General features: G+C 40.9%; 1 protein-coding gene across 1 annotated transcript; it reads right to left on the bottom strand.

Moving 5' to 3' along the window:
• Positions 1-2,589: 2,589 nt before the first annotated feature.
• On the bottom strand, positions 2,590-23,936 carry LOC129547259 (protein CFDP2). Its single transcript, XM_055413114.2, has 8 exons — positions 23,737-23,936; positions 14,776-14,893; positions 13,544-13,760; positions 13,130-13,251; positions 10,908-11,882; positions 10,299-10,418; positions 6,401-6,517; positions 2,590-3,544 (listed from the first exon to the last, which is right to left on the bottom strand). Exons 1-8 carry the CDS (start codon positions 23,795-23,797, stop codon positions 3,499-3,501), a joined length of 1,776 nt encoding a protein of 591 aa, XP_055269089.1. The 5' UTR covers positions 23,798-23,936; the 3' UTR covers positions 2,590-3,498.
• Positions 23,937-25,003: the final 1,067 nt, after the last annotated feature.

Here is a 25,003-nt window from a genome sequence, read left to right as displayed (position 1 = left end):
GCACTGCATCACTGTACAGCATGTAGCTCCATCAATAGGTAATGCTTTTATAAAACTTTAATGCTTTTCACTTCCCAGGACTTTATATGCATGACTATACAGACTAGTATGTATTTATGTATGACTTAGGGAAGAATTAAGGTACACAATCTCACTGTTACTCATAACACAGTAATACTTTTTAAAAATGTTTCATTAAATACTGTATATCATCACTTATAAAAATGATATATTAAATTGTATCTTTGAACAGAAACTCAGGTAAAACAAGGTTATGTACTCATCAGTTGACAAAAACCTATAGGTTCTCAGGAACATATAGGAACTCAAGCCTGTTTTTGTCAACTGTGTGTATGATGATCTTATAATTACATCCACACCATTTCCTTCAAGCTAATACATATGCAAGTACTACCATATGCAATGCTTCTCATTCTCTCAGATTAAAAATTTTGAATTATGCTGCAACTCTGGGAGGCAGTAATCCTCCTATTCTGTGGGGGTCTTTTCACATTAATGGCATCCTTTTAAGCATGAAAATTTCTGATTTTTATGAAGTCCTGTCTACCTGGTTTCTAACGTCCCTCATGCTTTGGGGGTTGTATCTAATGTACCTGTGCCTAACCCAAGATCACAAAACTTACTCCTGTATTCTTCTAAGAGTTTTATACCTTTAGTTCTTACATTTAAGTCTATGACCCATTTCAATAAATCTTTCTTATGTGAGAACAATAGAAAAATAAATGTAAAATTAAGACCCAATATTTGGTTGACCATGTTGTCTCATTTTCCTTGGACAGCATAGATAAACCCAGCAATGACAAACTGGGATGTAGCCTTTTGTCCCATCCCTGGGATCTGAGTCTGGGGAAAAGGCTACCCCAGAGTTCTTCAGCAGTCTCTCTCCTCCATCACCCTGCTTCTCCCACTCTCCTCTTCACAGCTTACCAGCACCCCATTCAGATTCTGACCACTTTAAAGGTAACCAGGGAACTATATCGTGTTAAATTGTTTAGTAAGGAGATCTAAAATTGGTAAGGCCAAATCCAGCTTAAAGACATATACTTTTGGACTTGAAAAGCATTTTCCATGAATTAAAATAGGTCACCAGCTTTTATATTATGATTTTGAAGAAATACACATTTGGTCATTGAGATGACCAAAATTTCTCACATATACTCCAGTCTTCATCCACAGTTCCTGGCTCATTATCTTCCCAAACCCTGGAATTTCTGAAATATTGAGTTACCAAGGTGTTTTGTGTTATATGAAGGTGACTTTTAGAACCAAAGGATAGGTGCTAGTTGCCAGGAGAGCCAACCTTGTGATTACAGGATTGAACTTTCAGTCTCCAAGCCCCCTACAGCCCTCCCCTGCCCCACCTCTGGGGAGGTGCAGTGTGTTGCAAGCTGAATCCCTCCCCAGTAGCCAATGATTTAATGAATCATGCATATGTAATGAAGTCTCCATAGACCACCAAAGGACACGGTTGAGAGATTCCCAGTTGGTGACCATGTGAAAATTCAGGGAGAACTGTGCCTGTGCAGAGATCATGGAAGCTCCACACTCCTTCCCCATGCATAGCCCTGTGCATCTCTTCCATCTGACTGTTCCCTGAGTTATATCCTTATGATAAACCAGTGATTACTAAGTAAAATGTCTGAGTTCTATGAGTCAGTCTAACAAATTAATAAAACCAACTTATAGTCAATCAGTCAGAAGAAGCACAGGTAACAACCGGGACTTGGAACTGTGTTCTGGAGTGGGGGTTGGTCTGATAGGACTAAGTCTTTAACAGGTAGAATCTGGTGCTATGTCTGGTTAGAGTCAGAATTGAGTTCAATTGCTGGGCAACGTTCTGTTGTCCAAGAATTGCTTGTTGGTATGGGGAACACTCAATATACCAGCACTTAAAAACTGAGAGATTGCACATAATCTAGATTTCCAACTTCCTTTGAAACAGTAGAGAATCTGCCAAGACTGGGCACATAATCTCACCAAGCAGAAATAGGCTGAAACTGAGGAATCCCTTTAGACAAAGGTCTCCAGTTGGCCACAATAAAATCCCAATCCCCTACAAGTTTCCTGGTTATTTATTACTGTGTTGTCTTGGCAATAATTTATGGGATCCTTCCCACTCTCATTCCCCAAAGTTTCTTCCCACTGTCCAATCTGGGGTTATCACATTTTGGAAACAGAAAAGATTCTCCTCTCTTGGGATTCATCAGATATTGGAGGCTTCTAGTTGAGCTCTACATCGCTCTGGGGTGCTACAAACATTCTGTATCTTGATCTAACTGCTACCACTTCATATAGTGTATAAATACATTCAAATTCATCAAGATACACATTCAAAATCTGTGTACTATAGTGTATGTTATACCTAAACTAAAACAAAGTATTAGAGAATGAATGGGTAGTTTCCTGCCAGACACTGAATGTCTGTCTGCAATGCCTGGAATTACAGCAGTTGTTTAACTGTGACCATGGGGTAAACTAACCAAACCACACGATCTAATTTGCTAAAAAACGGCACAGTAGAAAATGATTTATGTCACAGAAAACCATGAAGCTCCTCTTCATGTGGACTCAGTGTTGAAACGATACATTTATTTCACAAACTGTATCAGCTTTCAGCAATCCCAGTGTATAATCATACAAAAAGCTTCTGGATGCTAACATACAGCCTACAAAGCAGAGTTAAATCACATCTTTGGACAAGAATTTTACCATAAACTAGTAAGTTGAACATAAAGGAAATACAGGTAAAGATATATGTTGAATTGTTGTTCAGTTGTTATGTCACGTCAGACACTGTGACCCCATGGACTGCAGCTCCCGAGGCTCCTTTGTGCTCCACTATGTCCCGGAGTTTGGTCAAATTCGTGTTCAATGAGTTGGTAATAGTATCAAACCATCTCGTCCTCTGCCGACCTCTTCTTTTGCCTTCAATCTTTTCCAGTGTGAGTATTTTTCAATAAGTCAGCACTCTGCATCAGGTGGCCAAACTACTGGAGCTTAAGCAACAGTCCTACCATTGAATATTCAGAGCTGATTTCCTTTAGGACTAACTTTTTTGATCTCACTGCAGTCCAAGGTCTCTCAAGAGTCGTCACTAAGTTTTAAAAAAAAACAACTCAAGTTTTTCTATTAGTTAAAAAAAAAAGTCCAGTTACTTCTTGTGATCCTTTGTACTTTTTTCTGTGACTACCCCTGGAAAACTGGTTCTCCTGGCTATTTTTAATCAGAAGCCAGAGTGCATATTGCTTTAAATCAAATAGCACTGCACATGAAGTCATGGGCAGTTAACCTTACACTCACAATGAAAACTCTCCTTTAAAAATGTCAGATTTAATTGCTGAAATTATTTTCAAAACAGGTAACAACAATTTTGTTTTGTTGACAAACAGATAACAAAACAGAAAAAGATAACAAAAACAGGTTAACAACTGTATTGTATACAAACCAGCTTAGGTGGTTAAGGACAAAGTCAGATACTTAATTGTTGCAATCCTTTTTCTTTTCAAGGTCACATTTTTCAGGCCTTTAAATGAAAAAGAAAGTTAGGGATTAGAAGAAAAATTAAAAGAGCTAAAAGTGGGATTTAAAAAGCTCTGATATTTAATTCCCTGTAAGGATATAAATTCTCTTGAAGGAAAATGTAAAGGGCACATTGGAAGGCCTATCTGAAAATTAAATTTTTAAGAGCCTCAGTGGCCAATGGAGTCTCTAGCAAAAGATGGGGTGGAGGGAGGAATAAAATATTTGGATATTTATTCCCCTGGCTTCTCCCTGGACGGTCCATCACTCAAGTGAGGTTCAACTCCTAACACAAGGCCCTCTCTATCACCACTGCCATAAACTGCTCCCTGCTGTGCCCCCTCAGGTCTAGGGGTGGTGATGGAGCCTCATTACTACTAGCTAGGGATACCACACTCTCCCTAGCCCTGTGATTTTTCATTACGTTGTAAGTTATTAAACTCTCAAGATAGCGTAATATGAAGGAGCCATCTGTTTCCTACTGGGTTTCCCTAAAACATAGCAGATTTCTTATTTTTGAAAGGCTATTAGCTCTAAGAAACAAAAGCATTAATATAGAATACAGTGAGATGATTTTCATGAGTGATTTAAACAAGGTGAACTTGCCAAGCTGTCACTTCTTCCTCCGCTTATGTTCAGAACTGTGGTAACAGTATTTTCTGAAACATGCTGTCTCCAAGGACAATGTCTAAGCATCAACAGGGATTATTTTAAAAGCACCCAAGGAAGCCAGAAGTAAAAATTATGCTAATTGAAACTATCTGTGCTAGAAACCTAAGGCAGAAGAATCTCTGCCTTTCAGTCTAAAACTTAATCCAGAAGTAACTTTCATAGGAACACGTTCAATAAATCCAACAGACACTGTTTAGTAATACCAGAAACAAGCCTTGGAAACCACAATTAAGCCCAAAGAATGCTAATGCTGTATGTAGTCTAAAAAGTATTTCTAACATACAGGTTGTAACAGATTTTGCAATCAATTCAATGGGTCATAACATTTTTTCAATGACACATACTAAGTAATTACATAGTAATGGACATAGAATTCATCATACAAACCTACATTTATGAGTACACGAAGTACTAATAACACGCACTCTTATTGTGAGTGGCAATCAATAAAGTTTGAAAGCCATTGGACTGAAGAGAATCCTTTTCAAACAATCTAATGATTAGAAGCATAAAAACATGGTATCTTAGCCAACAGTGTCTTCAGTCCTCACAAAACATAGTCTGTTGTTCCCCTGTACAAGCACATTAATAGTTGAAATAGGGAATGCCTTGGCAGCCCCATGGTTAGAATATGTTTCATTCTATTTCATTTCCCTTAAATGATGACTGCCTGGCCTAGGGCATTAACAGTCAGTATGGAGAACTCTGCTCCTCTCACAGCCACCTTCCTCGGTGTTTGGCTCACTTCCACTGTGGTGGTAAGCACGCAAATCCTACTCCTTCTTAGGTTCCTGTGTAACGATTGCATGACTTCCACCACCTGGTGCTCCAGTGGGAAAGAAATGTTTGTATGAAGAAGCAGATAAAGAGTATGGAGCAGGGACTTCCCTGGTGGTCCAGTGGTTAAAACTCAGGGCTCCCAGTGCAGATCCCTGGTCGGGGAACTAGATCCTATGTGTCACAAGTAAGACTCAGCACAGGGAAATAAATGTTAAAAAAAAAAAGTATGGAGTAGATGTGAACATAGCCCTTCCTCACGTCCCTGCACTCACCGCCACGACACCCTGAGAACAGCATCACTGCAAACACCTCCGGCTCATGGCCTGAGTGCCACGGAAGCAGCTGAGCGAGTACGGAAGGGAGCTGGAGGATCAGTATCCCAACCTCCTCACCCCTGCCAAGTCCCCCAATAGGACAGAGTTGCAGCCACCACCAGCAGCAGCTGGAAAACACACCCTGCCCTGGCTACCTTCCCTCACCCTTTCACCTCTCTGCTCGGGAGGTGAAATCACCTCTCAAACTAACAACCTGCACTCAAACCTCTGTCTCAGGGTCTGCGTTTGGATCAAAGCACAACAGTGTACACAGTGGTGTTTGGAGCCAGAACTGCAATGAAGAGGAAGGTCTGTCCTATAAAAACTGATAAACTGACAGGAAAGCCAATGATTTTTTTTTTAATGTAAAAAACTCAAAACAAAACTATACTGTTCTAGGGGGTAGGGGAGAGGATGAGGCAACAAACTAACTGAAGGGTCAGTGAAGATATTACAGGTGACTTGTTTTACCTCAAACACAGACAGCTCTACCCAGAAGTCAGAGGGTGATAAGGGCTATGGTCCATGTTCGCTTCTCTGGAGGTTAGTGCCGAGACACCCCCTACTTAACTGCTTGCTTTAGCTCTTAGATACAGGTTATGAAGGAAAAAATGTTTACTTCCTGCGAAAAAAAAATTCTACTATTCAGCTAAAAATAACTCATATACCACGGAAAATATGAAAGGAGAAAAACTACTATGTTCTTGACACTGTGTTAATTATTTGGAAGTTAACTTTAACTTTTTTCTATTCCAATGAGATACTTAGGGGTCAAAGAAATTACTCAACCCAAATCTTTACTACAGATTATGACAAATTACTAATGTTTTCATTTAAAAATACATTTTAAACATGAAGTCTACTACATGTTGAGCTCTGCAGCCAACACTGTGAATCAGGACTTTTATCAGAATCAAACAAGAAACCTATGGCTAACTCTTCTCTGCATCCTCCATTTTGACAAGTATTTCAGCAAAGACAAAACAGCAGCAGAATTTCTTCTTTCAGGAAAGGAGTCATGAGAGCTATAGGTAAACGATGTCCTTGTACTGAAAACAACTTCTCCAACGTGGACCTGAGCATGGACTACTCACCCTGACCCAGCAGGAAGTGATGGCACCACTGAAGGGACATTAGCTTGAGGTTTATCTTTCTCATCTTGCTTGAATACAGATTTCGCTTCTTGAGATGTTTCACCTTCCTTCGTCACACTGCACAAAGGAAGGAGACACCAAGTTTATAAGAGGTATAAAAAAGAAATAAAATCTTTAAAAAGGGCCCAAATAACAAGGATAAACACCGGGTTTTCTGGAAATTCTGACTGCTGAATCTTGTGATTAAAGTTTACTATAACACTTCTAGACAAAGACGTTTTCCCATTATTAACAAATGAAACAACAGCAGATGGAAGTCTGGTCTTTATAAAATCCCCTCATTTCTGTCACATGACAGTCACCACTGAATCACAGCCCACATGTGTCACTGATGTGAGGACGGAAGGGCTCTCCCACTGCACCTCACGTGCACATTAGTGCTCATGCTTAAGTCAAAGTGGGAATGGGGAGGTGGAGTAATTGGGACAAACACACTGGCACTATTTCAAGGAGAAAAGCAACAGTATTAATTGGGAATACTCTAAAGGTTCCTGTTCTATTTCTAAAAAAAAAACCAATGTTGAAACAAAATTCCTTAAAAATGGCCACACAGGTAGTGATTTAGAAGTGGGAAGAAAGTTACACAATTTAGAATCTTGTCCAATTTCAAACAGGAAAGAAAGGTTCTCAACAAAACTGTGGCACTGATGTTCTCTTAAAACATCAAATAAAGATATGAATGGTGCCAGAAATTTCAGATAAAGAAGGGAAATGTAATGTGTGGGTTTCCCAAGTCAATAAAAACATCTGAGAATTCCAGTTAAATGCCAATCTGTGTGTCGGACGGTCCAAGATTATGATCATTGTGCTATCCTGAGTGATCAAAAAGGTTATTCAGAATTATGAGACAATCCTATAAATTCCAGATTTCCAAGGAATAAAAGTTCTTATCTTTTCTCTTCTTCCCTCCAGGCATCTTGAGACAAGAACCAAATTTCCTTCTTAAGAACTCTCTAACTCCTGCACTCAGTACTCTGTCACCCACACAAGTGGCACAAAATAAGTACTTCAAGTCTTACACTAAGAATCTTCACTGGCAGGGACTTCCCTGGTGGTAGAGTACATGGGAATGCACCTGTCAATGTAGGGAACATGAGCTGGATCCCTGGTTCAGGAAGATTCTACAGGCCACAGAGTAGCTAAGCCCACGTGTCCTAACTATTGAGCCCAAGAGCCACAACTACTGAAGCCCACACGCCTAGAGCCTGTGCTCCCCAACAAGAGAAAGTGTTAGTCACTCACAGGAGAAGCCGCCGCAATGAGAAACTCACGCACTACAATTATAGTCTAGTTGAAGTCCTCAACTAGAGAAAACAGCAATAAAGACCCTGCGTGTCAAAAATAAATTGAAAAAAAAAAAAAACACATGAATTTTCACTGGGAAAGACTGCTTTAATCTTGAAGGATGACTTCAAGCAATGAAACAATCTGCTACCCCTACTCAAGTTCTTCTAATGGCTCAGTGTTACTGAGAGCATTAGGTACAAACTGGGAAGAGTCTTCTCTAAGTTATATATATCAAGAGAACTTAAGTGGGAAAACTTTACTGGAAAAGATTAACTGAGTAAAAAAAGGTCTAATAAAAAAAAAAGATTTAATTCATTGGAACACTGAGAACAATTCTAGTTCTGACATTTTTTTGTTTCATTTCTCTTAAATGTTGCCAACAACAGCTTAAAAAGTACTGTCCTAGATTATTAATAAGGTCAGTCTGGAGAACTCTCCTCCCATTTCTCTGTTCCTCTCACAGCCACCTTCCTTGATGTTTACCCAATTTCCACCGTGGTAGCAAGCATTCAAGTCCTTGTTCTTCTTAGATTCCTGGGTAACTACTACATGACTTCCACCACCTAGCTGCTCCGGTGGGAGACAAATGTTTGGATGAAGCAGCAGATAAAAAGTACAGAGCAGATGTGAACACAGCCCTTCCTCACGTCCCTGCACTCACCGCCACGACACCCTGAGAACAGCATCACTGCAAACACCTCCGGCTCATGGCCTGAGTGCCACGGAAGCAGCTGAGTGAGCATGACAGGGAGCTGGAGGATAAGTATCCCAACCTCCTCATCCCTGCCAAGTCCCCCAACAGGACAGAGTAGCAGCCACCACCAGCAGCAGCTGGAAAACACACCTGGCACTGGCTACCTTCCCTCACCCTTTCATCTCCCAGCTCAGGTTTCCAGGAATCACTTCTCACACGAATGACCTGCACTCAAACCTCTCTCTCAGGGTTTCCATTTGGTACAATGAACAGTAGTGTACAGTGTTGCCTGGAGTCAGGGGTGCAAAGATAAGAAGGGCCTGTGCTGAAAAAAACTCATAACCTGACAGGGAAAGCCATTTATTTTTTTAAATGTGAAAACACAAAACTTCATTGCTTTGGGATGAAAGGATGAAGCAACAAACTGACTAAAGGACCAGTAAAGCCCTACAGGTGACTTGTTCCACCCCAAACACCACAGAGAGAGAGCTCTGCTCAGGAGTCAGAGGTGATCAGTGCAGTGATGGGAGTGGTCCATGTTCACCTCTCTCTAGGAGAGACCCCTGACTCCTACTTAACTGTTGGCTTTACTTCTTACATGTAAGTTAAGAAGAAAGTTAAGTTTTCCTTTCTCCAAAGAAAGAATTCTCATGTACTATGGAAAATACGAAGAGAGAAAAACTATTAAGTTCTTGACTGTGTGTTAATAAAATTATTTCTAAGTCCGTTTTGACCTTTTTCTGTTCCGATGAGTTCCTTACAGAAGGAAGCAGGTACTAAAACCAAATCTTTATTATAATTATGATGAACTGCTGACATTTTCATTCAAAACTTACTTTTTAAATGTGAAGTCTTCTGTACGATCAGCTCTGTGTCAACACTGTGAACCAGGAATTTTCTCAGAATCAAACAAGAAACCTATGGTTAATTTAATTCTGTACCCTCCCTAACTGGCAAGTATTTCAAGAAAGGCAGAACAGCAGCAGAATTCCTCCTCTCAGGAAAGTAGTCTCCTGGAGAAGGAAATAGCAACCTACTCCAGTATTCTTCCTTGGAAACTCCATGGACAGAGAAGCCTAGCAGGCTACAATCCATGAGGTCACAAAGAGTTGGACACAACTTAGCAACTAAATATGAAATCTATTCATAAGTAAACCACATATTATATCTTTCCAGTGCATTGTTTTCCCCATGGGGAAATGATTTTCTGGTGTTTTTATATTGGTTGAATTTCCTATGTACTTAAGTGTTAAGTTGCTCGGGTGTGTCCAATTCTTTGTGATTTCATGGTTTATTCATGGAATTCTGCAGGCAAGAATACTGGAGTGGGTAGCCATCCCTTTTCCAGGGCATCTTCTCAAACCCAGGGATTGAACCTGGGTCTACGGCATTGCAGGCAGATTCTTTACCATCTGAGCCACCAGGCAAGTCACTCACCTCTATGCACTTAATAGTAATTCAAATCTAACTACTTCCTTCATTATATAAATCTCTTCAAAAATTACAAGTACTTTGGTGTTTTGCTAAAGAGTGTCTTCCTGCAGACTCCTGGATTCTTCCCTAACACTGTGGGTTCAGTGTTCTCTTGGCCTAGGTCTCCACTGCTGTCACCCTCAGGATGCCTTCAGGATTCCTGTCCAGTGTTTGGATCTTCTGATTCCTAGACCCCATGTATATATTACTTTCAAAAAAGTATTTTTTGAAGAGGACATTCTTCAGTATTTTTCCAATGAAGAGTTTGGGTGATGAAAAAAAAAGAAAGAGAGTACTAACAGGAATAGGGAAAGGGCACCACTGAACTCAAGACATCCTCTCCAACACCCCAGGTATGCCTGGGCCTGAGACTAGACTACTCACCCTGACCCACCAGGAACTGAGGACACAGTGGAAGGGACGTTAGCCTCAGGTTTTTCTTTCTCATTTTGCTTTAAGACGGATTTTGCTTCTTCATTTGTGGCATCCTCTTCATTAGTCACTCTGCACCAAGAAAGGAGACACCAAGTTTACAAGAGAATAAAAAGAAACAAAATCTAAGAAAAGGGCATTAAGTAACAAGAAAAAACCACTGGGATTTCGATTAAAGTTCACTTGAACAGTTCTAAAGAACAGTCCCTCTCTCTGCAAAGAACAAAGACAATGACTAGCAATGAAGACCCAGGGCAAACAAAAATAAAATAAAAATAATTTTAAAAAATATCTTCACTGGCTACCACTGCTTTAACCTCAAAGGATGACTTCAAACAAAGAAACAAAAAAACACTGTTACTCCCCTACCCAAGTTCTTGTGATGGATCAATATTACTCACAGCATAAAATACAAACTGCTGAACCTCACATTCAAGACCACCCAAAATCTGATTCTACTCTGTATCAGGCTTGATTTCTGTGCCTCTCTAGTCTCCTAATCTCATGAATCTATTTGTCACCTCCACTGTATAATCATAAGGTATTTGATTTAGGTCATACCTGAATGGCCGAGTCGTTTTTGGTATTATCTTCAACTTAAGCCTGAACTTTGCAATAAGGAGCTTATGATCTGAGCCACAGTCAGCTCCAGGTCTTGTTTTTGCTGACTGTACAGAGCTTCTCCATCTTTGGCGACAAATAATATAATCAATTTGATCTCGGTATCGACCATCTGGTGATGTCCATGTGTAGAGACGTCTACTAGGTTGTTGGAAAAGGGTGTTTGTTATGACCAGCCTGTTGTGGTGACAAAACTCTATTAGCCTTCGCCCTGCTTCATTTTGCATTCCAAGGCCAAACCTGCCTGTTATTCCAGGTATCTCTTGACTTCCTACTTTTGCATTCCAATCCCCTATGATGAAAAGGACATCTATTTTTGGTGTTATTTCCAGAAGGTGTTGTAGGTCTTCATAGAACCGGTAAACTTCACCTTCTTCAGCATAAGGAGTTGGGGCATAGACTTGGATTACTGTGAGGTTGAATGGTTTGCCTTGGAAACGAACTGAAATCATCCTGTCGTTTTTCAGATTGCATCCAATTATTGCATTTCGGACTCTTTTGTTGACTATTAGGGCTACTCCATTTCTTCTAAGAGACTGTTGCCCACAGTAATAGATATAATGGTCATCTGAATTCAATTCGCCCATTCCCGTCCATTTTAGTTCACTGATTCCTAAGATGTCGATGTTTATTCTTTCCATCTCCTGCTTCACCACATCCAATTTACCTGGATTCATAGATCTAACATTCCAGGTTCCTATGCAATATTCTTCTTTACAGCATCGGAGTTTACTTTCGTCACCAGACACATCGACAGCTGACTGTCCTTTCCACTTTGGCCCAGCCGCTTCATTCTTACTGGAGGTATTAGTATCGGCCCTCTGCTCTTCGCCAGCAGCATGCTGAACACCTTCGGACCTGCGGGGCTCATCTTCCGATGTCCTGCCAGACAGCTTTCCCTGTTGTGTAAGAAACCTGCATGTGGGTCAAGAAATGGTTAGAATTGGATGGACACAGAACAACAGATGGGTTCAAAATTGGGAAAGGAGTTATTGTTTAGCACTAAGTAGTGTCCAACTCTTGTAATCCCACCAAGCTTGTAGGAACTTCATCTGTTCTCGTCTAGCTCTACCTTACAGATCTATTTTCATATTATCATTTTAAACAAATGAGAAGAGGAAACTCTAGGCATGTGGCACTCATCCACAACAACCAAGAGTATTACGTTTTTACTGTTTTTCTAAACTAGTAAAAAAAAAAAAAACCTATGAATCAACAGAAAAAATAACATTGAGATGAGAAAGTAGTGTAAAAATCAAACTTTTCTCCTAGTACTTTAATTTGTGACCTGACTTCAAAGGTTTTATTGGGGCTTATACTTCAGAGTTAAAGGAAGTTATAAAAGGAGAAATAGCCAAAGTCACCATGCATGGCAAAAATTAAGTCAAACCAAGTATTTACTGCTTAAGTCTTACATTTTCTTGTTTCCATTCAGTCAACCACCTCATACCAGCCCCAAACTATTACCATATGTGAAAGGACCATTCTCATGTACCCTGATAAAGAAGCAACTATTTTCCTTGGGGCTTCCAAGGTGGAGCCAGCAGTAAAGAACCGGTCCTGCCAATGCGGGAAACATAAGTGACTCGAGCTCAATCCCTAGGTCAGGAAGATCCCTGGAGGAGGACATGGCAGCCCACTCCAGTATTCTTGCCTGGAGAATCCCATGATGGTGGAGCCTAGCGGGCTACAGTCCATAGGGTTGCAAAGACTGAAGTAATGTTTTCCTTGAGTTCAAGTGTAACTCTTCGAAAACATTAACAGAGGTTGGAATGAGAACAGATATCTAACACCACTGAGAAAGATGTTTCTTTTTAGGTGGTCCAGTGGTTGAGACTCCTCCGTGCCATGCAGGGGACAGCGGTTTGAACCCTGGTCTAGGAAGATACCACATGCTCAGAGCAACTAAGTACGTGTGCCACAACTACTAAGACTGCACTCCAGAGCCAGAGCCCTGCCTCAGAGAAGCCACCACAGTGAGAAGGCAGCACACCACACTAGAGAGAAGCCCCTGGTCACCCCAACCAGAGAAAGCCCCAGTGCAGCAAGGAAGACCTAGAGGAGCCAATGAACACATAAATTAATAGTAAACAAAATATATATTAAAAGTGAGATGTGCTTTTGAAAAGAACTAGTTTTGAAGCTTGTGACTGTCACGTTACCTGACTTCTTCACCAGCAAGAGGTGATTTGGTGAGTTTAATTTCTTCTGCCTTTTTAGGTTTCTCTAGCTCTTCTGCTTTGACCAAATTACTTGAACTTGTCTCTTCAGTCTCCTCTCCTGTCTATGAAAATGAAAGTGCAATAAATTTCACATTAGGATAAAAACTGAAAGATCCACCCAAATATATTGTTTCCGGTTAGTCTTAACATGTGTTTCATCTTTAAGTACTCACTGAAAATTGATTTTCTCTCTTAAGGAATGCTTTGCTTTTCACTTAGTAGAGTTACTATTAAAAGGCAGCTAGCTCGATTTTTGCTGAAGCCTCAAACCTCAGTTTGTAAATTGAGAAAATCTACCTGGGGCACTTCTGGTATTTCTGAGGAAGTATTCATCCCATTCACCCATAAACTTACTTTAATTTGTGTACTTGATGGCAGTTCTGATTTTGGTTCTACATCACTGACGGAGCTGGCCAATACTTCATCCTCCTTTTTCCTGGCATCCTCTGACACAATGCCTTTTTCCTGCTCTGCAGCTGCATCTTCCTTCTCACTAATACTGCCTCCAGATTCCCTGATGGGATCCTCCTCCTCCTCTTGGTCTAGTGAGAGGCGACCTTGTTTTCTCTTCCTAATCACCAAAAGTCACAAAGAAGAGGAGAAGACAAACAGCAAAAATAATGTTATCCCTTCCTGAATTCCAAACATAATGTTGCAAACCTAAGAAACTCTTAAACTGGGGAGTAGTGATTAACATGCATGATACAGTGAGTGGGAGAAATAAGCTGAGATTTTCTGGAAGGAAAAAAAAGAACTGGATTCCTACTGTAAGCATTTTCCTAAAACACTTAGAATCAAATGCACTGTTCTAAGTTAGGATCAGCCATTTTTACCAAGAAAACACCCAAAATCACCTCACAAAATCAACTGGTTCAAAAAAGAGAGCTCTAAGAGCAAACAAATGTCAGTTATTTGTGACCTTTTAAAAGTCATTTCATTTGAAGGACAGAGATTGAAGAGAACCTTAGATTTATACACACTGCTTTTGCCTAGAGTTCTGAGGGGGTAAGGTACGGGGAAGACTTCTATATTCTATCTGTCTGAAGATAGGAAAGATGGAATACTGAAAAACTCTGTCTGAAGATAGGAAAGATGGAATACTGAAAAACTCAAGGACAAAAGCACTGGGCTCAAGACTTAAAAGAGTAACTGCTTAAGACTATTTTGGCTACAAGGGAATCATGTAATATTCAAAATCTTTTTTTACAATCTACTTTTTGTTTCAATGCCCAGGAAGACAGAAACATCAGTTAGAGAATAAAAGACAGATCTGATTTACAAATGTACATGTGTACAAAGACACACACATGCGGTGTAGCCAAATAAAAAAATTTGTAATTGAAACTTCATTTTAAGTCAGGTGCACTTATTAATTACACACCGATTTTTTAAAAAAATTAAAGCTCAAAAAATTTTAAAGCTTTCCAGAGAATAAGAATGTAATTCCAAAATACCACAAAATGTTCCCCTCAATGAGAAAAAGGTTAGAAACACTGGCAGCAAGAAATATATCATCAGATCAACCCCATCAATCTCAATGGTTGTGACAACAGCCTCTGACTTCAGGGCCTTGAGGGCAGCATCACCTGGCCAGAACGTTCTCAGCCTTTCTTTTTGTCCCTTTGGTTTTCTGTGTCTCCTCTTCGCCATCCACTTCATCTTCCTTCACTAATACATTTGTATCATCTTCATGACATTCTCCACCTGAAATCACATAACAGGGTGGTCAGACAGACAGGAATAAAGGTTTCTCACATTGAGATGACACATTTCATTAAGAAAAACAAAAAAGTCTAGTACTTTCCCTTATTCTTCACTAGACTAAAATATCATTTTCTGAGGGCTGTCCTCCTTGTTTCTGAAGACTAGGCTATGTTCCCCTATTCTAGGCCTCCAAGACAGTCCATATTTTTCTCCTTAACTCACTCCATTTATACTTAATGTTTGCAATCCCTGCTATCCTCCACACACTATTAGGACAGGTGTACAAGTCTTTAGCCGTATATGCTGAATGAATGAACAGAAATTCCAAATCACTACTGTACTTCTCAAAAAGAAACTGATGTTTCCACCTGATCTTGGACATCTTTCAAACTAACCAAAAGATATCTTGTCTTATCAATAAAAGAGGTTTAGAAAAAGGCTTAAAGACCAGAAAGAAACACATCAATTTCCCATCTTCAGACACTGACATTCAGGGTCCCCAGCAAGAGTATTGTTTGGATGCCCAGTCTGACCACATTCTGTGGGTAACAACCAACAGATCCTGGTACACACATAAATTCTACTAGACCACCCGATTTTGTTATTACTTCACTTAACTTTCAGGGATGGGGGAGCCTGGTGGGTTTCCGTCTATGGGGTCACACAGAGTCGGACACGACTGAAGTGACTCAGCAGCAGCAGCAGCACAATATACCAAAAAGCACACAGTATAATGTAGAGATCAACGCAATTATACAAAGTGAACACACTTGTATAACTAGATCCAGTTGAAGAAACAGAACATGTCCAGCACTGCAGAAGCCAACTGGGTCCTGCTGCAATCACTAGTCACTGCCCACATCCCACAAGGAACCACTATTCTTAAGTCTAACATCAAGGATTAGTTTCATCTGTTTTTGAGTCTTAAGCAAAAAGCCTACAATACGTACTCTTGCCTCCAGCTTCTTCCACTCAACATTCTAAGTCACCCTTCCTTACATGGAGCTGTAGCTTATTCATTGTCATCCCTAAATATTATTTCATAGTATGACTAAACCACAATTATCCATTTCTGCGCTGATGGACATTTGATTTGAGACCATTACAAAGATTCGTATTTTGAATATTTCTCCAGATCCATTTAGTTTTTAAATGTTTAACTCACAACGAACTAGGACCACCGAACACTTGAGGAACGCCTCTAATATCAAAGACAAGACTGAAAACAAACAGAAAGGAAATCAGAGGAAACAAAATAAGGGAGGGAAAAAAAACACCCTATATAATTAGCTTCTTCAGAGGCATCTGCAAAAAAAGGATGACTAAAAAAAAAAAATTATTAGAAAACTGTTAAAAACTACCAACATGATAGCAGTTTAGGGAAAACAAAACAAGATGAAGAGAATGAGCCAGTCATAGGAAAATCTCTGAAATGAGCATTTGAGGTCAACAGAATAGTCAATACATGGGTTCTAAAACTAAAGCAAAGTTGGTATCCTAGACAGCAAATGCTTAAGTAAAAGCGTTTCACATAGTCTGAATACGCAAATTTAATTTTGCTTCCTCCTAAAACCTGAGTAAAATGACGATAGCAAAAAGACTTGTAAAAGACAAACCCTCAGCAGTGGGTACCCGGCTGTATTGGACATGGAACAAGACTGGTTCTAAATAGGAAAAGGAGTACATCAAGGCTGTATATTGTCACCCTGCTTATTTAACTTATATGCAGAGTACATCATGAGAAACGCTGGGCTGGATGAAGCACAATCTGGAATCAAGATTGGTGGGAGAAATATCAATAACCTCAGATATATAGATGATATCATTATGGCAAAAAGGGAAGAAAAACTAAAGAGCCTTTTGATGAAAGTGAAAAAGGAGAGTGAAAAAGTTGGCTTAAACGTCAACATTCAGAAAACAAAGATCATGGCATCCGGTCCCATCTCTTCATGGTAAACAGATGGAGAAACAGTGGAAACAGTGTCAGGCTTTATTTTTGGGGGGCTCCCAAATCACTGCAGATGCTGATTGCAGCCATGAAATTAAAAGACACTTACTCCTTGGAAGAAAAGTTATGACCAACCTAGACATCATATTAAAAAGCAAAGACATTACTTTGCCAACAAAGGTCCGTTTAGTCAAGGCTATGGTTTTTCCAGTGTTCATGTATGGATGTGAGAGTTGGACTATAAAGAAAGCTGAGCGCTGAAGAACTGATGCTTTTGAACTGTGGTGTTGGAGAAGACTCTTGAGAGTCCCTTGGACTGCAAGGAGATCCAACCAGTCCACCCTAAAGGAGATCAGTCCTAAATGTTCATTGGAAGGACTAATGTTGAAGCTGAAACTCCAATACTTTGGCCACCTGATGTGAAGAGCTGACTCACTGGAAAAGACCCTGATGCTGGGAAAGATTGAGGGCAGGAGGAGAAAGGGACGACAGAGGATGAGATGGTTGGATGGCATCACCGACTCAATGGACATGAGTTTCAGTAAACTCCGAGAGTTGGTGACGGACAGAGAGGCCTGGGGTGCTGCAGTCCATGGGGTCACAGAGAGTCAGACATGACTCTACTGAACTGAATATAAATAGAGTATAAAAAGGCAAAACTACAAGGAAAAACAGAAGACTAAGGAAAATCACTATCGGTAAGGGTCAACAGAACACAGAACACAGTGGGCTAGGCAGGGACAGAAGCAAGAGTTTTCTGTGTTTATCTCTGCAGAATTCAGAAAATCCCTTAAATTAAGCAAAGTTTAAATAAACAAACATAACCAAAATGATAACACAACACACTAAGAAAGGACATTGGAGACTAACGTTTCCACGGACTTTATAGTATTTTGACTGCATACCCTTAGCAAAATGCATTCCAGAGACCAAAAAATGTTCTATTTCTATTAGTAATATCAGTGTTGGTATTTTGAAAGTATTTCCTTTATATTACAGGTAAAAGCAAGGAAGTTGTTCTGCTAATCATATTAGGAATATAGATCTTCAGCGTATGAGAAATGACACCCAAGTATAAAACTACAAAATTAAATGAAAACAAATGTTAAAACTGAATTTAAAATTTAGAACTCTCTTTTTGAGGTAAGTATTTTCTAGCTCTGTTCACTGAAACGGAATAGAAGCAATATTACTCTAGTTGTTCAGTTTCCAAGTCCTGTCCAATGCTTTGTGACCCCATGGATTGCAGCACAGCAGGCCTCCTTGTCTTTCACCATCTCATGTCCATTGAATTGATGATGTCATCCAACCATCTCACCCTGTCGCCCTCTTCTCCTGCCTCAATCTTCCCAGCATCAGGGTCTTTTCCAATGAGTCAACTGATTGCCCCAGGTGGCCAAAGCTTCAGCATCAGTACTTTAAATGAGTATTCAGGGTTGATCTCCTTTAGGATTGACTCGTTTGATCTCCTTGCAGTCCAAGGGACTCTCGAGTCTTCTCCAGCACCACTTCTTTAGCACTCAGCCTTCTTTATTTTCCAACTCTCACAGAACTGAAACATTTATCTTTTTTCCCTTTACCCGGTTGATACTACCAGTACCATATGCTTGTCTCAAAGATTAATCCATACATAAGCATGCATGGTCAGTACAATGAAACTGCAAAGAGCTCACTGAATCAGTTATGGCTTCTTTGGTCGCTTGATTATTGGAACTGGATTACAACTAGTTACACTAAGCATTGTTTAAATTTGTTCTTTGTTTTCAAATTGTGCTTTGTGTCTCCCTGCTGCACTATTCTGCATTACTTATATCCTATCTAATTTATAAGAATGCTTTCTCTTGTAATAACCAATGTGTAATCAGGCCTCAAATAAAACTTCTATGGCTAAACATTTTGAGAAAATTACATTTATAAACAGAAAATAACTGTAATAGCATAATTCTAGCTATGACAAGAAGCAATAAGGAAAAATGTCTCCTGGATTATATAGTCAGACAGAATCCAGAGAAATTTTAATTACTCATGTACCTGGTCGAAAACTTAACACCTGGAGGGGCACATCAAGAATTTTTGTCTAAACTGGGATGAGCCTCCTAGTGTTGTGGGACAAAAGCTGTTCATGGAAAAAGTCTCCCAAATATTGGTAAAATTCCTGATAAAGAAGGCAAGACCTGATAAATGAAATCAGTAATTGCAGCCCTTCAATGTGAGTAAACGAGCCCCGAGGAAGAGGAATACCTAAAACTTAGCAGGTATCAGACTGCAAAGACTCCTTTTGGTGAACCCTGAGAAAACTGGGAATACAGGATTACAGGCTCCCAGAGAGTTGATGAACCTACCAAGGAAATAATTTTAATGAGCCCTGACTCTTGCATCTCCCCATACATACCAAAGTGCTGAATTTCTTAACTTGAGATACTGTCTTTTGGATCTGAAGTTCAGTATCTCTAAGTCAACAACTGTAGACACTTTCCAAAGAGGAACAAAAAGAAGATAAATCTCAACATTCAGAACACTGGCACCAAAGGCGGACACTCCGAGCACGATCCACTAACAAGCAGAATGCACCCTCTCTTTCCAAGAGGCTGTGGAATGGACTCTCAACAGTGGGGAACTGTTGCAGAGAAGAAGCCAATTCTAACTCCTTAATCTTGGAAACTGTTTGACTTCCTTTTCGTTGTTTTTGTTATTACAATCATATCATAACAGCCTACCTCAGAGGACCCGAGAGTTGGACATGACTGAGCTGACTGAGCAACTAACACTGTCACAGGACCCCGCCTGCCCCTCTGCCTGACTATTAAACTAAAAAGCTTTTGTTCAGCTCATAGAGATAATCTGACCCCACTCACCTGTGAATAGCTGAAAAAGAAGAGATGAATACACCCCTTCCAAAGGCTGGCCCCTCCCAGAGATGTTTTTCAAGACTGAAGACCCCTTTAACTTTTCTTCCTCACTGCCTCTCCCTATTCTGTCCTTTGGCTTTAGCTCCTCATTGCTTCTGTCTCTCTCTCTCTCTCCAATTTTATAAAACCTGGCATCCAGACCCCAACAAGATGGTTACTTTGACAAATTAAGAATGCCAACTTTTAAAGTTGTATTCCTTGCCTCAACACCTCATCTCTTGGATTCACTGGCCTATCCTTTGACAAGCAGAGCGAGTTTGTACTCAGTATCAGATTCTTTACCACTGCACCACCTGGAAAGTCTTCTGGAATTCAAGTCCATCCCAGCTACTATTTAGGTGAGTAACTTTAGGTGCCTCAGTTTCTTCATCTGTAAAACGGAGAGCATAAAAACATGGACCTGGTAATGTTATGTGATTGAGCTAGTAATGAAGTAGCAATGTAAAGTCCTTAAAACACACAAAAGGCACCTATGAAAAACCTACAGCAAACATACAATGAATGGTAAAACACTCAAGTTTTCTCCTTGAAATTGGGAACAAGGCAAGGATATGAATGCTCACCACTCCTATTCAACACACATTGGAACTGTACAAGTAAAATAAGGCTACCAAAAGAAATAAAAAGTATGCCTACTGGAAAAGAAAAAAAAAATGGTTTCTATACACTCACAGTATGATCTATCTTCTGGGGTAGGGAAGGGTAAGGGTGATCTTGGAACTGTTAATTTTAGTGATAGTTACATAAATCTAATAAGCATTCCTCAAAAACTCACAGAACACTGTAAATTTTACTATATAAAAGTTAAAAGTAGAACTATTTAGAGCATCATTATTATTATTTGACATTTAGGAAGTGGATTTATTGAGAGAGAGACACATTCCATAGACAGAATGTCAAACATCTCCAAATGAGAAAGGGGCCCCAGGGAATGGGGAGAGCAGTCACTGGAGAAACCCACAGAGTGCTGGTCACCTCAGAAGGCAAGAGGCCTGAAAGCATTATTAATATCTGTAGGGCATTAAGACACTGCACTCATGAAATGAGAATATGATGTTATATAGAAGTTTTCAAACAAAACAGTTTACCAAAATTAAAAATATCCAAGGGCCACATCTTGATGCCCAACCCTGGTTATGAGGACAACAAGAAAACAAAGCACATGCTCCCCAGTGGCTTCTGGAAGTTTCTGGTCTACAACGTCAAACAGCTTGAAGGGTTGCTGACGTGCGACCAACCGTACTGTGCTGTGACTGCTCCCAACACCTCCTCTAAGAACTTCATAGTAATTGTGGAAAAAGCAGCCCACCTAGCCATCCAAGTCACCAACTCCAATGCCAGGCTGCACAGAGAAGATATTTACGCACAGCTTATGGAAGGAGGAAAAAAACTCAAAAGAAAAGCGGAATGTTAAAATACTGAAATATTCTCATAAAGCAAAAAAAAAAAATCAAAAGTTAGAAAACAGAGGATAAAAATAGAAAAAAACAAAGTACCAGTCCATAAGGTATAACATAAGAGTCAATATACAAATAATGATTACTGAAAAAAATGAAGACAACTAACTGTCCCTCCCCAAATTTGAAAAGTTACAGAATGATGGATATCACTGAGAAATATCAGAAACAAAGACAAGATTCTATCACCTTCCAGAAACAAACTTTTTATATAAGTGAGTAAAAGCTATCAACTAGAGACTAATAAAAAGACTGGAAACTTAGAAAATAATGGGACAAAAACCTTCAAAATTCACATTAAAAAATTATTATAGAACACAAAATTCCATACCAAACTATTAATCATGCCTGAGGGTCACCTGGTTATTTTTAGACAGTGATGGTCTCCACAAAAAAAAAAAAAAAGATTCTATCATGCAATTTTGTTCAAGAAGTTATTTGATGATTTATTCTCATTTTGGTGGAACATGCCAAGAAGGAAGACATCATGGGACCCAAGAAACAGGGAATCCAAGAGAAATGGAAGATAAATGGAACATCCAGAGAGGAGGTCATGATGATAGATCTTAGGTTTAAAAATGATAAACAAGCCAAACTGGAGCAGGTCAGAAACAAAGAGGGACTTCAAAAAAAAGGATTAATAAATCTAAATATGGAGGGAGGATATGGGGAAGAGGGAGGTGGGAGGGGGGTTCAAGAAAGAGAACACATGTACACCCTGGGCGGATTCATGTCAATGTATGGCAAAACCAACCAATATATTAATGTAAGGTAATTTGCCTCCAATAAAATAAATTAAAAAAAAAAAAACCTAAATATGTTGGGAGGTAACTCACACAATTTTGGAGAGCTCAGAATCAAATCAGTAGCAAGTATATAGATGACTAAGCAACAACAAAATGAAAATTATTCACTACAGAGAAAACTAGTGCAGCAAAAACAGTAACTCTATATACCGCGGGATATTTACAAAGTCATTACCAAAAAAAAAAAAAGGAAATACTTAATAGTCTAAGGCAAACTGAGGTAGGAACACTGGCAGGCTGGGGAGGTGGGAAGGGTCTGAAGGTGAAAAAGTGTGTTGGCAGAGAGGGGAAAGACTCAAGGAGATGCTAAAAGACCTAACATGAATAGGTTAAGTCAACAGACGATGGAAACACCAAATTTTACAAGAATCAAACAGTTCCTTCTAGGGAGGACTGACAGGGATGAGAAGTGATGGAAATAGTTCAGTTTCAAAATAAGCCTTTCACTTAAGCCTAGTCACTAACTCTTGCAGTACTTTCGTGCGCAGTATACCAAATAAACCTCTGTATTTTGAGAGTCGGGGCTCCTATCCGGATCCGCTGCGTTGGTGATGGTGGGGGTCCCTTCTCGAGCTTGAATAAACCGACCCTTGTGCGTTTGCATCGGGAAAAAAAAAATAAGCCTTTCAGAAATATCTATTTTTAAGCAAGCTCAGGGTAACTGTGATTACAATGAAAACTAGTTTTTAAATGATCACAATGGACGATATGGAAAGACCAATGTTGGTGCAGTGAATCTTAGTGATTATGGGCTTCCCCCGAGGCTCAGTGGGTAAAGAATCCGCCTGTGATGTGGGAGAACACTGGAGACTAGGGTTGGATCCCAGTGTCAAGAAGATCCCTTGGAGGATGTAACAGCAACCCACCACACTATTTCTGCCTGGGAGATTCTACGGACAGATGAGCCTAGGGGGCCACAAATGATTGGGTCCCATTGACGCAGACCCATTTAGCGATTAAGCACACACACATAAACAAATGACAATGGTAGCTCAGTAAAGAGCGAGACTGGTGAGGGAGTGATCAGAAATGAATCTTATTTGTAGACTCAAACAGAATTTAATGACTGGTTGGAGCAAAAGTGAGAATAAGGACAATTGCCAAGGGTTTTTTGTTTTGTTTTTATCCTGAGCAACTGGGCGGGCAGATACATCTAACGAGATGGGGAGCCTGGGGAAAGCGCAGGATGGCGAAGGGGTAGGAATGGGTGAAATTTTGTCCCGGTTCTGTTTTAGAAGCATATACAACAACAAAACAAAAAAGTCCGAAAGTAGAGCTATAAGTATAGAGGTTACAAAGAAGTAAGGACATCACTATGTGGACTTTTTAACCAGATGCCTTTTGAGGACAAAGTGAAGACATGTATCTGGGACATAATGCCACCTAGCAATTCCTTGGGGACGGAAGGTCTGGGGATAAGACTGCCCTTCCCTTGTTCAGGGGCGCTAAGGGTACGCCATGCCAGACCGCCGTCAGACTCCGAGGTAGGGTTCTCGCGCTCCGAATGAGGAGACGGCCGAAGCCAGGCCCCGAGAAGCAGCTGCGCGAAACGTCGCCAAGCACACAAGCCAGGCCCAGGGGGCCTCGCGGGGCGGCCAGGCGGAAGAGGACGCCGAGCCGCTCCAGAACCCGCCCGCCGGGCCAACGCACAATCTGCAAAGCGTGCCCCAAGCGAGGCGCTGGGCGGGGCGAGCCGCCGTTCGCCTCATGTAGAGTCGCTCACCCAACGGCACGCAGTCCTCGTCCTTCGAAGTGGAAATGTCTTTGGAGTCGAATTCCTCCATGTCGCTTTCGCGCGAAGCCCACAGGGACGCAGCAAGGGCCCCCAACAGCAAAGCTCCAGGAGGGACCGTAGACTTGCAGCGTGGTCGATGGCGCCTGACTCCGCAACTCCCCCCCTCCCCGCAGCGTGTGCGCAGGCGCAGAGCGTGCCACGTGATCGAAAGGCAATGCTTCCGGGCCAAAGGCTCAGGATTGACCCTACTGGGGCGGTTGGAAGAACGCGGGCTCCGGCCTGAAGCGCTGCATGCTGGAACTTGTAGTCATCAGATCTCAGCTGTTTTGATATGTGTATGCTTAAGGAAGATTTGTTTTGCCCATGAGAATACAGATTACCTTCGCATTCACAGATAGGTGTTTTTAAATTGGCTTGTATAACTTATTGTAACCTCTCCAAATCAATATTCGCGGTGATTTCGAGGGTTATTCGCGGACATGCGCAGAGTGAAAATTTTAACCAGCAGTGGGTTGTACCGAAGATGGACCCCACAATCCGCAGTCTTGCTTCAGCTCTTCTAGTGTTAATAAATATCTTCACAGCCTCTTCAGTACCGCGTTTTCTTCATTTTTCTACTTTCTGTCGGTGATTTCGCTGTTCAGAATGACCGCCGAGCTTATTCTGTAACAGCAAGATGAGCACAGCGCTTAGCAGGCAGCCGTTGCTGTCCCCCTTACCCGGCACCTTGTTACTAGGCAACAGGGCTTGGTTGGCCATTGTCAGTGCCTCAGTGGTCGCCAACCACAAATGACCGGCTGTCAATCAGGGATCTTTGGTTGTCCTGCCCTTCTATTGGTCAGCGCTGCAAGTTGGCCTCGCCCACAGGTTAATGAGAAACTATTAGGAAAGCGATTCAGCCATGCGTCAGCCAAGCGTCAGGCCTTCTCCTGGCGGCTCTCCAGCTACCCCTGCCTTGGACCAAAGGGTGAGCTGGAGGGCCCAGGGAATAGCCTGGGGAGTATGTCTAAAGTGCTCCAAAGCCCTCACTAAGGCCCTCTACTAGTCTTGGCCCAACCCTTGAGGCAGCGTGAACCTCTTCCCCCATCCCTGTCTTTGCGACCTAATAGAGTGGCTGTCTGCCTGGGCCGCAGTCTGAGACCTGGTCTCCCACTTGGATGGCCTAAAGAGACTCGAGGAACAATTGGGTTGAGCGCATGACTCCCTCAGGGATGACAGCTGGGCAGGGTGTGGGAACCTGTCCCTGAAGGCGATG

Source organism: Moschus berezovskii, chromosome 22 (genome assembly GCF_049115385.1).
Source record: "Moschus berezovskii isolate FMDL1 chromosome 22, NW_MosBer_1.0, whole genome shotgun sequence".
Lineage (NCBI taxonomy): Eukaryota > Metazoa > Chordata > Mammalia > Artiodactyla > Moschidae > Moschus > Moschus berezovskii.
This window is presented reverse-complemented; position numbering and strand designations above follow the sequence as displayed.